This window comes from Canis lupus, chromosome 17, assembly GCF_048164855.1.
Source record: "Canis lupus baileyi chromosome 17, mCanLup2.hap1, whole genome shotgun sequence".
NCBI classification, from domain to species: domain Eukaryota; kingdom Metazoa; phylum Chordata; class Mammalia; order Carnivora; family Canidae; genus Canis; species Canis lupus.
Genome location: NC_132854.1, coordinates 18,242,838 through 18,256,492, shown reverse-complemented (window position 1 = coordinate 18,256,492; position 13,655 = coordinate 18,242,838). Strand labels below are relative to the sequence as shown.

At 34.8% G+C, this 13,655-nt stretch overlaps 1 protein-coding gene across 1 annotated transcript in view; it reads left to right on the top strand.

Moving 5' to 3' along the window:
* The window catches only part of GPC5 (glypican 5), a 1,343,507-nt gene that overhangs the window by 643,683 nt on the left and 686,169 nt on the right, over positions 1–13,655 (top strand). Inside the window, exon 7 of the mRNA XM_072782622.1 lies at positions 11,264–11,420. Coding sequence (XP_072638723.1) covers positions 11,264–11,420 — 157 coding nt within the window. The remainder of the gene's footprint in view (positions 1–11,263; positions 11,421–13,655) is intronic.

Below are 13,655 nucleotides of genomic sequence, written 5' to 3'. Positions count from 1 at the left end.
AATAAAGAATGAACTATTCATATGCACAATAATATGATAAATGTTTAAAATATAATGCTGGATATTTAGTCATATGCAAAAGGGTATGATACTACATGATACTATTTTTATGAAATTCAGTAATGGGCAAATGAATCTCTGTAAGTAGGGGTCAGAATAAGAGTTATCCTTTGATTGATGCTATAGGCTGAGACAATAGATTTCTGGGGTGCCTGTAATGTAATATATTCTAATTTGAATTATATTTTTGTGTGCATACCTATGCTAAAAATCACTGAACTATATATTTAAGATCTGTATGCTATATTAGTAAATTATATAATAATATTAAGAAGGAAGAAAGATATAAACAAATAAAGCTGGTTGCATTGAACAATACTCACCTATATTATCTAACAATTCCACATTTAGGCATATACCCAAAAGATATGACTGTTTTTTTACACCAAAAGACATTTACAAGATTTTCACAGCAACAGTATTTTTGTGTCCAGACACCAAAATAGTATGATTGTCCACCAACAGAATGGAGAATTAAGTTATGTTTCACTGATACTACAGAATAAAATAGAATAATTAAACAGAATGAATTTCTACTACATCTGGAATATCACAGCCATGCTTACATTCCTATAAAGTTCCTCAGGAAAAATGAATCTGTGGTGGAGAAAGTCAAAATTGTGTTACATTTGGGAGAAGTAAATGAGGCATAAAAGAGGCTTCTGAAATGTTGGTAATGTTCTGTATCATGAATATGGTGGTCACATGGCTAAGTTCATGTTGAAGAGTTCTTGAAGTTATGCATTTATGACTTCTGCACTATTTAGTATGCATCTTTGTATTAATTTTAAGGGTGATTGTAACAAGAAACCACAAACAGTGGCTTAACACAACAAATTTATCGTGTCACAGTATTGGAGGCTGGAAGTCTCAAGTCAAAGAGTCAGCAAGGGTGGGTCCCCCTGAGGGTTGTGAATCTGCTCTGTGCCTCTCTCCTAGCTTCTTCCGGTTTGCTGACAATCTTTGGCATCTCTGGCTTGTAGGCACATCATCCAATCCTCCACCTTCACAAGAATTCTCCTGCTATCTTTTCATTTCGTATTCACTATGCTCATGTCTGGCCCTGTGTTCAAACTTCCCTTTTTTATAAGGACACTAATCATATGGATTAGAGCCCACTCTAATGATCTCATTTTAACTTTATTACCTCTGTAAAGAAACTATTTTCTAATAAGGTCATGTTTGGAGGTACTGAGATTTAGGATCTCAAAATATATTTTTGCAGAAACATAATTCAACCTATAAGAAACAAATGCTATACTTTTTAAAAATCCAACAAAATTAAATCTAGCAGAAAAAAGGAATAGAACTAAAACAAAGATCAAGAAGGATTGCAAAAAGCCTTGATAATATAATACCTGTTTCCAAACCAAATGTTACAATGGCTTGAAACATGTTAGAATTGAACATTTTAGAGCTGTAAGACATTTTTTTTTAAGATTTTATTTATTTATTCATGAGAGACACACACAGAGAGAGGCACAGACACAGGCAGAGGGAGAAGCAGGTTCCATGCAGGGAGCCTGATGTGGGACTCGATCCCAGGTCTCCAGGATCAGGTCCTGGGCTGTAGGCGGTGCTAAACCGCCGAGCCACCCGGGCTGCCCGTGTAAGACATCTTTAGAAACTTTCAACCGCCTCCTTTTTTCAGCTAAAACATCTAGGCACAGCAAGATTAAAGTGTTCATTTAAGGCACACATTTAAATCCTTAACAGGACAATTTAGCCTAGAATCGTAGTGAAATACCCACCTACCTTCTCTCCAGGACAACTACAACTTTAAATTTTACTAATTTTCTCAAATTATTTCTAGAATATTTGCAAAATCACATCTCTTTAATCCTCACTTGGCATATCTTTGTCATATTTTTATAGTTTATTTAAAGAAAGCTAGATTAAGGAAATTTCACTGCAAAGGTGAAAATCAGAATGACATTTGTGAAGCTATAACTCTTGTTACCATCTGGCATACACAAGGGTGTCATACTAAATGAGATCAGAATGAGCTCCTTGGAAGTAAACCTTTAATAGACTGGGGAACTTTAGGGGAATCTTTCCTAGAATGTTTTAATAGAGCATTTGAGGATGAGATCTGCGCAGCTGGCCAGTGAAGGCCATCAATAAGTTGCCAAAACCAGGTTTTAAATGAATTTGCATCCGTCACAGTTCTTTCAAAAAGGCAATGGAGATTTTGATGAATTAACAAATAAAAATGTTTTCTAATCTAATACACTGACCATGTATCATGATTAAAGTTTTTCCTTCCTTTCCTCTTTTCCTTCCTTCCTTTTACTGTTTTCCTCTGATGTTTCTCATGACATCAGTCTTATACAGATCAGTCATTGAAGACAGTTACCACAACATGTATCAGTTGAAGAACATAAATCTTTTAGTCCTGTAAGAAATATACTCAGATAATAAAATGAAATGGTAGTAGAAAATCTAAATAAATGGAAAATACTAATTCCCGTATTTCACGTAGGAAGTACATGGTCTTCCTGTCAGCAGAGATAACAGTTTGCTAGCACTGCCAATCCTTTTCTTTATGACTGAGCTGAGATAAAGCAAAATTTAGCAGAGGAATTGAGGAAAGAAAACCACTCAGTAACACATCTAAAATTAATAGTATGTAATTAACTCATAAATGCATGTAAAGTTAAAACTGCCTTCATAATGTGGGTCCTGCTTCACTTCTATAGAGTGTGGTTGATAGAAACCTGAGTCACCAGCTGATATTCAGTTATCTAGAATTCCTCTTGGATCCATTCATCCATGTTTTGCAATACTTTCACTTGTTTGCTCAGGAGGAGCAGATGTTCAATTTTTTTCTGTCTTTGATTTTGGAAGTTTAGTTGTGACTTGTAGTGTCTGGAAGCTGATACAGAATAACTAGGCAAATAGGGATGTTCTGAGCAGTAAGTTACTAGTACCTTTACTTCTCTGACACCCGAATCAGGCAGAGGCAGTATCCTGAGGTCATCTGGGCCCAAGTGACTGTGCATTTAGAGCTAATATGCATGATAGTCTGTATGATCTGGGTGGGTATTTAAATATTTCTCACTCATATGAAGACCTAGTTACAGAGATACAGATTTTCAGCATATTAAAAAATTACTTCCCAATGATAAACCACATCATGAATAATGCAAATGTTCTCTTCACCCAAGAAACATGAAATAGTGACATTATTTAATATCTGATTATTCTGGATGTCCTTCGATTTTAATCATAGACTAACCTAGAATGACTAGAAACCTGGATGGTTTCTGTCCTCTAACATTTGCGAGTGACAAGATGTAGTGTGGTTTGTGTGTATCTATGTAGGTGATTATGCAATAATGATTTAGAAAATTAATAAATTAGCTGGGAAGTAAGATAGTGGCATTAGGAAAATAATTCTCACCTTTTCTGGGTGGTAGGGATGGGGGAGTATAAATGTTATGACTCATGAAATGTCTGACTGAGTTCAAGAAACTTGCATCACACATCTACTTAGTCCACTGAATGTCTCACATGTTTTCAATTAACTTATAGGCTCCATTCTCCTCTTCCCCTTCTTCTCCCATTCTCCTGCTGCAGGGTCATTATACACTGCTGGTTACAAAGTGTCCTTGTTTCTTCCCTATTGTGGTCACTGATCTTCTTTATCTGACCAGCCAACTCAGCATGGATGTTTTGGTAAAAGGCTCCGATATCTGATGGAAGGCTCCCACATTAACTCTGAAGTTGTATTGTAAGAAAGATTTTTTGCTTTTTCACCAATTCTTTCCAGGTCCTCAGAGTGTTTTCACAAAGACATTTCACAAACGCCATTTGAGAATTGCTAATATTTGATGTGCACACTTCCTCTTTTGGAAAAAAAAATGTGTCTCCCAATTTTTCTGAGTTCTTGTTGCTGTTTGTTTGTATCCCTACTTCCATTTTATTCCTGCACTTACTCATTAGTTTTTAGTTTAAACTCTCCTGTGAGGTCAAAGGTAGAGTTCAGACTGGAACACACATTAATTACAAACATATCTGTTCACTTTTGATACGACAGCTCAAAAGATGGAACCAGCCATATTCTGAGTTGAAAGTAAGCTCAGGCCCAGTGCAAGGAGACATACAGAATTTTCTTAGGAAAACAAGAAAAACACTATTTTTTTTTGCAGCATTAGAGCCAGATAGTGAATGTAGTAGGCATTTTCTAAGTTCAGTATTCTATTTACAAAAATCACAAGACTTATAAATTGCCAGACTGCCTTGCATAAACTAAATGCCAACAGAACAGTGACCTTTCAAATTACTGGTGCAACAGAAGCCGAGATCAGAAAGCTCAAACTTAAAGTAAACACTGACAAGAAATCCTACAGAAATGACTTCTGTGTCTGGTCAACGTAACATAACATGACATATTATAAAATGTGTTTGGCTTTTTGGGTAGAATAGTCTAGTACAGTTTCACTGCTTTTGAAAAGGTGGATCTGGAGATTTGTAGTTATGTGATCTTAACCTAAATTTTTTTTTTACACTTGAAAGAGGAAGAGTGGGAAAGTTTGGTAGAAAAAGATTTGTAAAATATGATTGTCACAGTGTTCCTAAGGGAGGTGAAGAAAGGATGGAATGAGTGGGGGTCTAGATGGGAGCGGAGTTGGAGGTTTGGGGCAAGGGAATTGAAGTTGCGAAAAAAAATGATGAGAGTGTATTATATAAGGAGTTTTATTTTTTAAAAGTTCTCATTGAAATATGCAACAGAGATAACTTTAAAAATATATCATAAGGAATTTTGAATCAGAGTTCCAGTTTTAAGATGTTATGAGTTCTGTTGTTTTCCTATTTCCCATACATTTCTTTAAAAGTTTCATTTAAACTGCATGAAAGTGCAGATACCAACAGCTTTATGACAAAATTAAATTCCTATATATATGTATATATTTGCATATATATATTCAAAGAGATTTTTTCAGTCTACACTTAAAATGTATCTTTAGAGATGTCTTATTAATGATGAAGTAGAAGTATAATTGCATTTTTTTCTGTCTCTTCAGTTCTCTGGTTTGAAATTTTTCTGTCAACATTTAATTTTCACCTGCGTATTCTCATCAATAGTATAAAATCATAAAACCACAGATTTTACTGTGTCTACATTTGAATAGATGTCTAGAGGCACATATCTGATGACTAATGCTTTCTAAATACATATGTACTTCTTGTATATCTGTGTAAATGGTTATAAGGGGATGGAGGAAATATTTTAGAGATGCTTCACTATGTATAGGATTTTGAGGCACATTCAATGGCTTTCACATTTGGAAATTTTTGATGAATACATTTCTCTTTCACAGCAAACATGTTGTGTATGTGAACCATCTATAGCCAGATTTTATTGTAAGTGTTTGAAAGGATATTGCAACTATGGGATGTTGCCAGACTGTTAGTAAAAAGCAAATTGAGTCTATTGAGAGATTAATTCACCAGCTGAAAGAAATACATTTGCCTTAGAGTCATCAGATATTCTACCCACCAAACTCATCCTCCAAGATAGCATACCTAATGAGCTTCCTAAACCAATTAAACATAAGCAGGAAGCATCAGTCATCAGAACTGACTATTTTCAGCTAATCAGCTGACTGCACGAACTGCCTGGCATTGAGGAAAGGGGAATACCCTAAAAGTTGTGAGTTTTTTTCACCGTCCTGACTTTACTTTTCAATTTTATGGAGGTTGTATCTTGCACAGGACACTGCAAGTGAATTCAGCACCTTATGCTGTATACAGTACTTTCCCTTGCATTCAGGAGAATAAAATAAATCTTAATGGGCTTAAGTGATTTGCTTAAAGGCACACAATTTATGTATGTCTGGGACTCAAAATAGTACCCTTTCCTCTCTTTTAATTGTTCTATAAATATGTATGTATTGATCCACTTTCTATCTTTCATGACTAGGGAACAGGTTTAAGTGTTCAAATTCCACCATCTTTATAATTGGGCAGACTCAGAGCCAAGATGGGGTGAGGATGAAGGGAAAAATGTTTACCTCCGCCTGGGTTCCTATTTTCAAAGACAGAATCAGGGTACTGGTCTCAGTTCCTACTAGTTATAATGATAATTATGATACAAATAACTATTAGTGAACACTCATAATATGGTAGCACTTTACATAATTAAACCCAAATAATACTCCCAAAGACTTCTAAATAGATTTTCTTCTCTTAATTTAAAGATGCAGAGAATGTAGTCCCAGAGAAGTAATATTAATTTTTTGAGGTTGTAAATTTTGAAAAATTCTTATAACATGTTTTGTATTTTATGAGTATATGGAACAGCTATCCACTTATGTGATGAAATGAAGAGAGATTTGATACTGTGTGTGGTATATCTACTGTAATATGATTGATTTTTGTAAGTCATTTATAAAAATTAGCTTCATTATTCTGTAGGGTCATTTTATTTTTGTATGTGGCTTTAATTGTACATATGTAGAAATTTTCTGTTTTACTTAAAGACATATGAGGGAAGGCTCCTCTTTGGTGAAAGCTGTGTATTTTTCTCAAAAGTGGCTTGAGAATACTATGTGAACTAACACTTGTCCATAAAGGCAGAGCCAACAGAGCATTGGAGGAGTGATTTGCATGCAGCCTTCCAGGCACTGGAGGAAGAGAGGATTGTAAAGAGCTGATACCCTGGGAAAGAACAGGGGAGGATTCCATTGCCTGTTACCCAAATAGTAAAGCTAAAGTTCCCTCCCTACTCTGGGAAAAAAATGAATATTTTATATAAATAAGTTTTTGACACTAGATTCCAATTCCTGAATATTCATTTAAAAAGGTAATTGGAGGGACACCTGGGTGGCTCAGCAGTTTAGCGCCTGCCTTTGGCCCAAGCATGATCCTGGAGTCCCGGGATGTAGTCTCACGTCGGGCTCCTTGCATGGGGCCTGTTTCTCCTTCTGCCTATGTCTCTGCCTCCCTCTTTCTGTGGGTATCTCTCATGAATAAATAAATAAAATCTTTTAAAAAAATTTGGAATAGGGAATCCCTGGATGACTCAGTGCTTAGCACCTGCCTTCCGCCCATGGCATGATCCTGAAGTCCTGGGATTGAATCCCACCTCGGGCTCCCTGCATGGAGACTGCTTCTCCCTCTGCCTGTGTCTCTGCCTCTCTCTCTCTCTCTCTCTCTCTCTCTGTGTGTCTCTAATTAATAAAATCTTTTAAAAATTAAATAAAATCTTTAAAAAAATTGGAATACTCTTTTTATACCTAGCTCATAGGGTAGCAAACACAAATATTTTGGGGAAGTATCTCTTGACATAATCCTTTAATGTTAATTTTCTGTTTAAACAACTTTTTCAGATGTTTCCAGGAGCTCAAGATTGAGATTAACTTCTTTTTTAAGATTGAAAAGAAAAATAATTTAGCAGGGTCACAAAACTAAACCTTTAGTCTGTTTTTCTTTTCCTGATTTTCACATTATTTCCTTTATATTAATTTTACCTTACAATTGCATATTCATGAAGGCTGATTTGAAATAAGAAATGCATACTGAGTACTTTTTAAGAGCTAAGACTACATCTTCTCCTTTGATGTGAATTATATCCTTCAAAATATATGTGTGTTGTATAATATGTACTCAATGCATGTCATTGAATAAATAAATGAATTCTTCTACCAGTCAATAAGCAGAATCCAAAATCTATTCTAGAATATCATGGCCTCTGAAGATTGGAGTAAAACTAAAAGCACTTTACTAAATTAGATAAAAAGGACATAGAAGGCAGAGTAAATTTAATTAATTATTTTCAAATTTCAAATTAATTAAAGCTTTTTTATTTAACTTCTATAATGTAGAAATCCCTCTAGTCATCATTGGGAGCTTAAAAATGATGAAATCGTCTCTCATCTTTGAGAGACTTACCAACAATGAGAAACGCATAGTATATGCTCAAGAAAGTTAATTAAGGGGGCACCTGGGTACTCAGTTGGTTAAGCATCTGCCTTTAGCTCAGGTCATGATCCTGGGCATCCTGGGATGGAGCCCCGTGTCAGGCTTCCTGCTTGGGTCTGCTTCTCCATCTCCCTCTGTGCTTTCTCTCTTTCTCTCAAATAAATAAGTAAAATTAAGAAAAAAAAAGAAAAGAAAAGAAAAAGAAAAGAAAAAAAGAAAAGAAAAGAAAACTAAGTGCCTGTGAATAGGACACAGATTTAAAAGATTCAAGCAGTATGCATGGAATGGGAAAAGAGTTAAATTTGAGTTTGAACTTGAGGTTTAAGTATAATATGATGAGTTGAAAAAGAGGACAGGGAGATTCTGTGTGGAGGAAAAACAAGAATTGGAAGTGAAAAGAGTATAAAACAAGCACAAACAAAATTATAGACCTATAAATTCACACAATTTCCAGGGAAAAGCACACTGACCACTCCGGGGCAGAATCTGGGTGCTGGGAGACTGTGTTTAGACATAATTAACAAAAACAAAAATTGGACTACAGCAAAATTTGAACTTTATTTTCTAGACCTCATTTCAAAATACACGTCAATGGGTGTTGAATGAGGGGATGGGGTAATTTGCTTATGTGAATTTGGAAAATGTGAAATGACTTTCAATGGTTAAACAAGATTGCTTACTGTGAGTTTGCTCAAAAGCCTTTAGTTCACGGATATCGAGTAGAGACTATGGTAGGAATTTCACAAACGTTTTGCCATAGATTCTCTTTCTGTGATTTGTCTATCTGTAGTGATATTTCTCCTCCAGACACATGTTGTGAATGAGTAGTTTTTGACAGTCTAGGGTTACAGGAACATTAAGGCAGAGAAAGGACATAGTGAAAGTAGTGATTTGGGGAAAATAATATGGTGGCAGTAGGTGGAGGGACTGAAAATAATATGGTGGTAGTAGGTGGAGGGACCTCTATAAGGGGTTGGGAAGAGAAGTTGTAATGATACACCAATAGCGGAGATGAAAGTTTTAAGATACAAAGCAGTAGTGTGCATTTTTAGATCCAATCGCTGCTTAGAGACAAAGTATTGTAGGAAGAGCTGGAGATAAAGACTTGTGCGTAATTTGTATACAGGTGAAAGCACAATCTGTTAGGATGGATTCCCAGAATCAGACTACAAAGGAAGAACAGAGGTTTCTGCTATTAACTGAAACATTTATCTTTATTTTCTTGGAAATGTGAAGAGAAAGATGATCAAACAAGAACAAATCAGAATAGTGTAGTCCAAAAGATGTGGGATTTGAATAAGGATCTTGTGAAAAGCTGGTTTTTGTTGGTTGGAAATATACTGCTGATTTTTGTAAGATACATTTTCTTATAATTGTGAGAATGAAAATGAACATTTGTGGATTTGTGATGATTGAGAAATAAGGAAATGAACATTGCAAGGTAGAACTTTCATGTAGGGGACATGGAGATACTGACCCCAATCAGAGGGAGATGGGACTATTGGGAACCCAGAAATGTGGGTCGGATGGAATTCTGAATATTTTTTGATGAGTTGATAATAGGAAATAGTGATTATGTCTCATTTTGGGGGACTTGGAAAACAATGAGAGGGATGGTAAAGAGTCAGAGAAACTGAAAAGTGAAGAAAAAGTAAAATTTGATAGCTTGTTTCCCAGCGTATGATCTTCTCAGTAAGATGGTGTCTTATGGAATGTTAACCTCTTTTTCAGAGGAATATGCTAGCAAATCAGGGAAGACTTCTTTTTAAACTTAACACCTATTAACACAATTAAGGAATTCTAATAACAGAAATAAATTCTGACCAGAATTTTTAAATTGTTGTCAAATTATTTTGTCATTTCATTTTTGTTAGGGAAAATTAAAAATTTTTTAAAGATTTGATTTATTTATTCATGAGAGACACACAGAGAGAGGTAGAGACACAGGCAGAGGGAGAAACAGGCTCCTTGTAGGGAGCCCAATGTGGGGCTACCTCCCCAGACCCTGGGATCACACCCTGAGCTAAAGGTAGACACTCAACCACTGAGCTACTCAGGCGTCCCAGGGAAAATTAATTTGAAAGAACTGCAATATTTCACAATTTGTGATCTAATTTTATTTTTAATTTTGAAAGCTTATAAATTGTTAAAGTCCAGTTGCTTTAATGAAAGTGGTCTTTAGATGTTAAGCATGTTCATTGTAGTTGTACTGAGGATATTTCACCCCTTGTTTTTCACTATGAACTATTATCCTTGGGCTGTGTGTTTCATTATTGTCTGTGCATCGATACTATTGTCTAGAAAATCTCTTAGGAGTAGCAACCCTAATACTTTCATAAAGCACCCTGAAAGTTTAAATGACCAATAAATGTTCAGCAGTGGTACATTTCATTCATAATATAGCAGTACCCTCTAGTGCTCATGCTTGGTCATGTGTTCTCCCAAACTGCCTAACAGGGGTATATGTCACATATTGAAGCATTTTACTCAGGCTTAGCTTTAAGTGAAATATTCTATTATTCATAACATCACCTTCTCGAAAAGTAGTTCAGGCATTTCCATTATTATTCAAAAATATTACCAGCACTCTTGTGCTGTAGGGGAAAATGGCTCTTCCATCTATTTTGCTCATATAAGTAAATGAAATGCTTTAGAACCAAGAACCAAGAAGTTGGTTAAATTTCTTAAATGATTTGTAGAAACAGAAGTCTTTTGTTCCAATGTCCAGTTTTGTGCCATATGCATTGGAGTATGCATATGATCCAAGGAAGTTTAAAGGTATAGATATATGTGTACAAAACTCTACATTCTTTTCACCTAATCTTTTCTTGAAGACTATTACTCTGTTTTGAGAATTTTTGAATTGTTGGTTTACAACACAGCACAACAATATCAGCCAATATACTGCAAAGGGAGTTGTGTGGTATTGAAATTTAATCGACCATGCTTACATATGTTAATTCAGAAAGAAAAAATTCTCCAGCCACACTGTCCATCACAAGAAGGCCTGGTTTATTGGCTTTCCAAAGCCTCAACCAAAGCTTGATCACTGAGTTTATATGCAGATCATAGATCTTCACAACTGCAAGACCTTGCCCATTATTTACTATTATTTTAGTGGTTTGAACATTTGTTACAGTTTTAATTTGGTAAGGTGTTCTAACCGAAAGAGTAGATCCACATAAGAAAATAATTCTAATTCTACATATGTTTCTGAATAGCCTCCTTAGATGATTTGAGTTTGTTATTAATAAATATTTTTGGTATCTATATTTAGTTGTTACAGGGTAGGTCACCCAAACCTGACAAGTGGGAACTCCAAATGGGCAGTGGCGGTGGCATGGTTGAACAGGTCAGCGGGGACTGTGATGATGAAGATGGTTGTGGGGGATCAGGAAGTGGAGAAGTCAAGAGGACACTAAAAATCACAGACTGTAAGTGTATGATTCCAAGACTTCTTCTAAAGAATTAATTTGAAAGTATAATTGAGAATAGTTATTATTATGAATATAATGGAATAATGACAATGAATTCAGAAGCATGCAAAAGGAATTGGAAATGAAAATGAACCCATTTTTACTTATTCAGGACATGTATTCTTGGGGATTTTGTTTATTTTTAACTAAACGTTTTAATGGAAATAGGATGTTTTTCTGTGAAAGACTAGTTCTGAGAATTAAAGTTTTTTTAAGTTGGATAATCCTCAGGGCATGAAATAACTATTAGGGTGGCTATTAAATGTTTATTGGTAAATAATGTGAAATCAGGATGGGGTTGGGTAAATCCTACTAAATAATTAAATTCTGCAATTTCATTATCTTGCACCATCATATAAAACATATTTTACAAGGTTTTCATCATAGTATGGTTGCAAAGAAATTGGTTAAATATATGGTTAGTTATGGTGAAAAACTACTTAACTGTTATGATTTTGTTCTTCAAAAAAACTCTCACCAAAAAAAAAAAAAAAACTCTCACCAATCATGCACCTTGTTTTGATTGTATGGGTTTGAAAACCATTTCCAGTATTGCTGGACTGGTCACCACCACAAAAGATAGAACTTCCAAATAACGACAACAAAAAATCACCAGGTGAATTTTGTTTTCTTTTCTTCACTTTACAAAATGAGGAATATTGGCTCTTCCCTGTTACGTGCATGCAGATATTCATATGGGCAAGACAACCAAAGTTATCAACTGAGAAAGAAGTGTGTAAGTTAATGTACCCAGGGCTAGCTACCTATCAGCTCTTCATTTATCTGAGGTCATACCAAAGGTGATTACTTTATAAAGTAATTTTCTGGACCTGTGCAGCCCAATCTGGAGGCTGGTCTGATAGACTCCCTCTAAATCACAAAGGGCTGCTTTGGAACAGTTAGACATGTCCTTTCATGACTTTGGTGGGAGAAGAATTCATTTACTTTTCACTTCTTGTAGTAAATTTAGAACACTACACATGCTTCAAGCATCAATACCCCATTCTTTCTAGGATCTTGTTTTATAAGGCAAATATATTGGTTAAAGGAATGGAAACCACAGAGGTGCAAAATCCAAAGGGCAATTAATATAAAGAAATATGTTTTCCTGTTAGACACAGAAATAAATCTAACAGAAGGAAAATAGTTGGGATTTAGTATACTGGAGCTGCAATTGAACAAAGGGCCAAAAAAATTCTTGATGTATTAATGCAATTTCCTAGTGAAAATTAAATATCTTCTACTTGTGTAGGAGCAGGTAAGGATACCAGTTTTTGTCATTGGCATTAATATAGTTTATCAGATTGATTCTTCTGTTTCTCTATATTTCTTTGGTTAGGCCAAAACAACAAAAATGAAGAAGAAGTACAAAATGCAAATGAAAATGTTTTCTAGAAAAAAAACTATTCTTACTACGAGTTAAGATATCCTCCATTTTATTTTGGAATTATGATACTTATCTATTAGGATAATATTAATCTTTCATTTTCATTTTATCTTGAACATTTATATGTATCATAATTCCATTACCATTTCAATATTAGCAGGGCTTTAAGGAATAAACATTATTTTAAAAAATAAGTTGAAATTTCATCTATGAATTATGTGTATATGTGTAGAATTAGCATTTTTATAGGGTTTTTTTCACTTTTGGAGTTATTTATAAGTTCAAGAACTCATTATGTATTAATAGATAAGTCTTGTTTATTTCACAAAAGAGGTAGAGACAGTGGAGGATATTTAACTACTAATAATTTTCTCACAAAACCATATTTGCCAAGGTGACAAGAATGAATTTTTACTTCTAAACCCTGTTTTCAATTATTACAGATATAGACAGGTATGGTACAAGCAACTATCCATCAGAATTGGAGAGATTTAAGATTTAGATGGTTTTTAGCAACTCCAGGCAAACATTTAAAAAAAATCCACATCTGCTATAAGTGGGCTACCTCTCATGTTTCTCAGAGTTTATAGCTGTTAGCTGTTGCCTTTCAATTTTTAATAAGTGGTTAGGAAACCACTGTGGATAGTAGGCTGAAATAAACAGGGACAGAGAAGGCAGCAAAGCATAGGTCACATTTCTATTTTTATAAAGCACTATCATATTTTCCTTGTGTTTGGCTCATTCGATGTATTGCTAAAGCAAGCTAAGACATAGTTTTGGATAGTCTTAATGATTTAAAACTCATG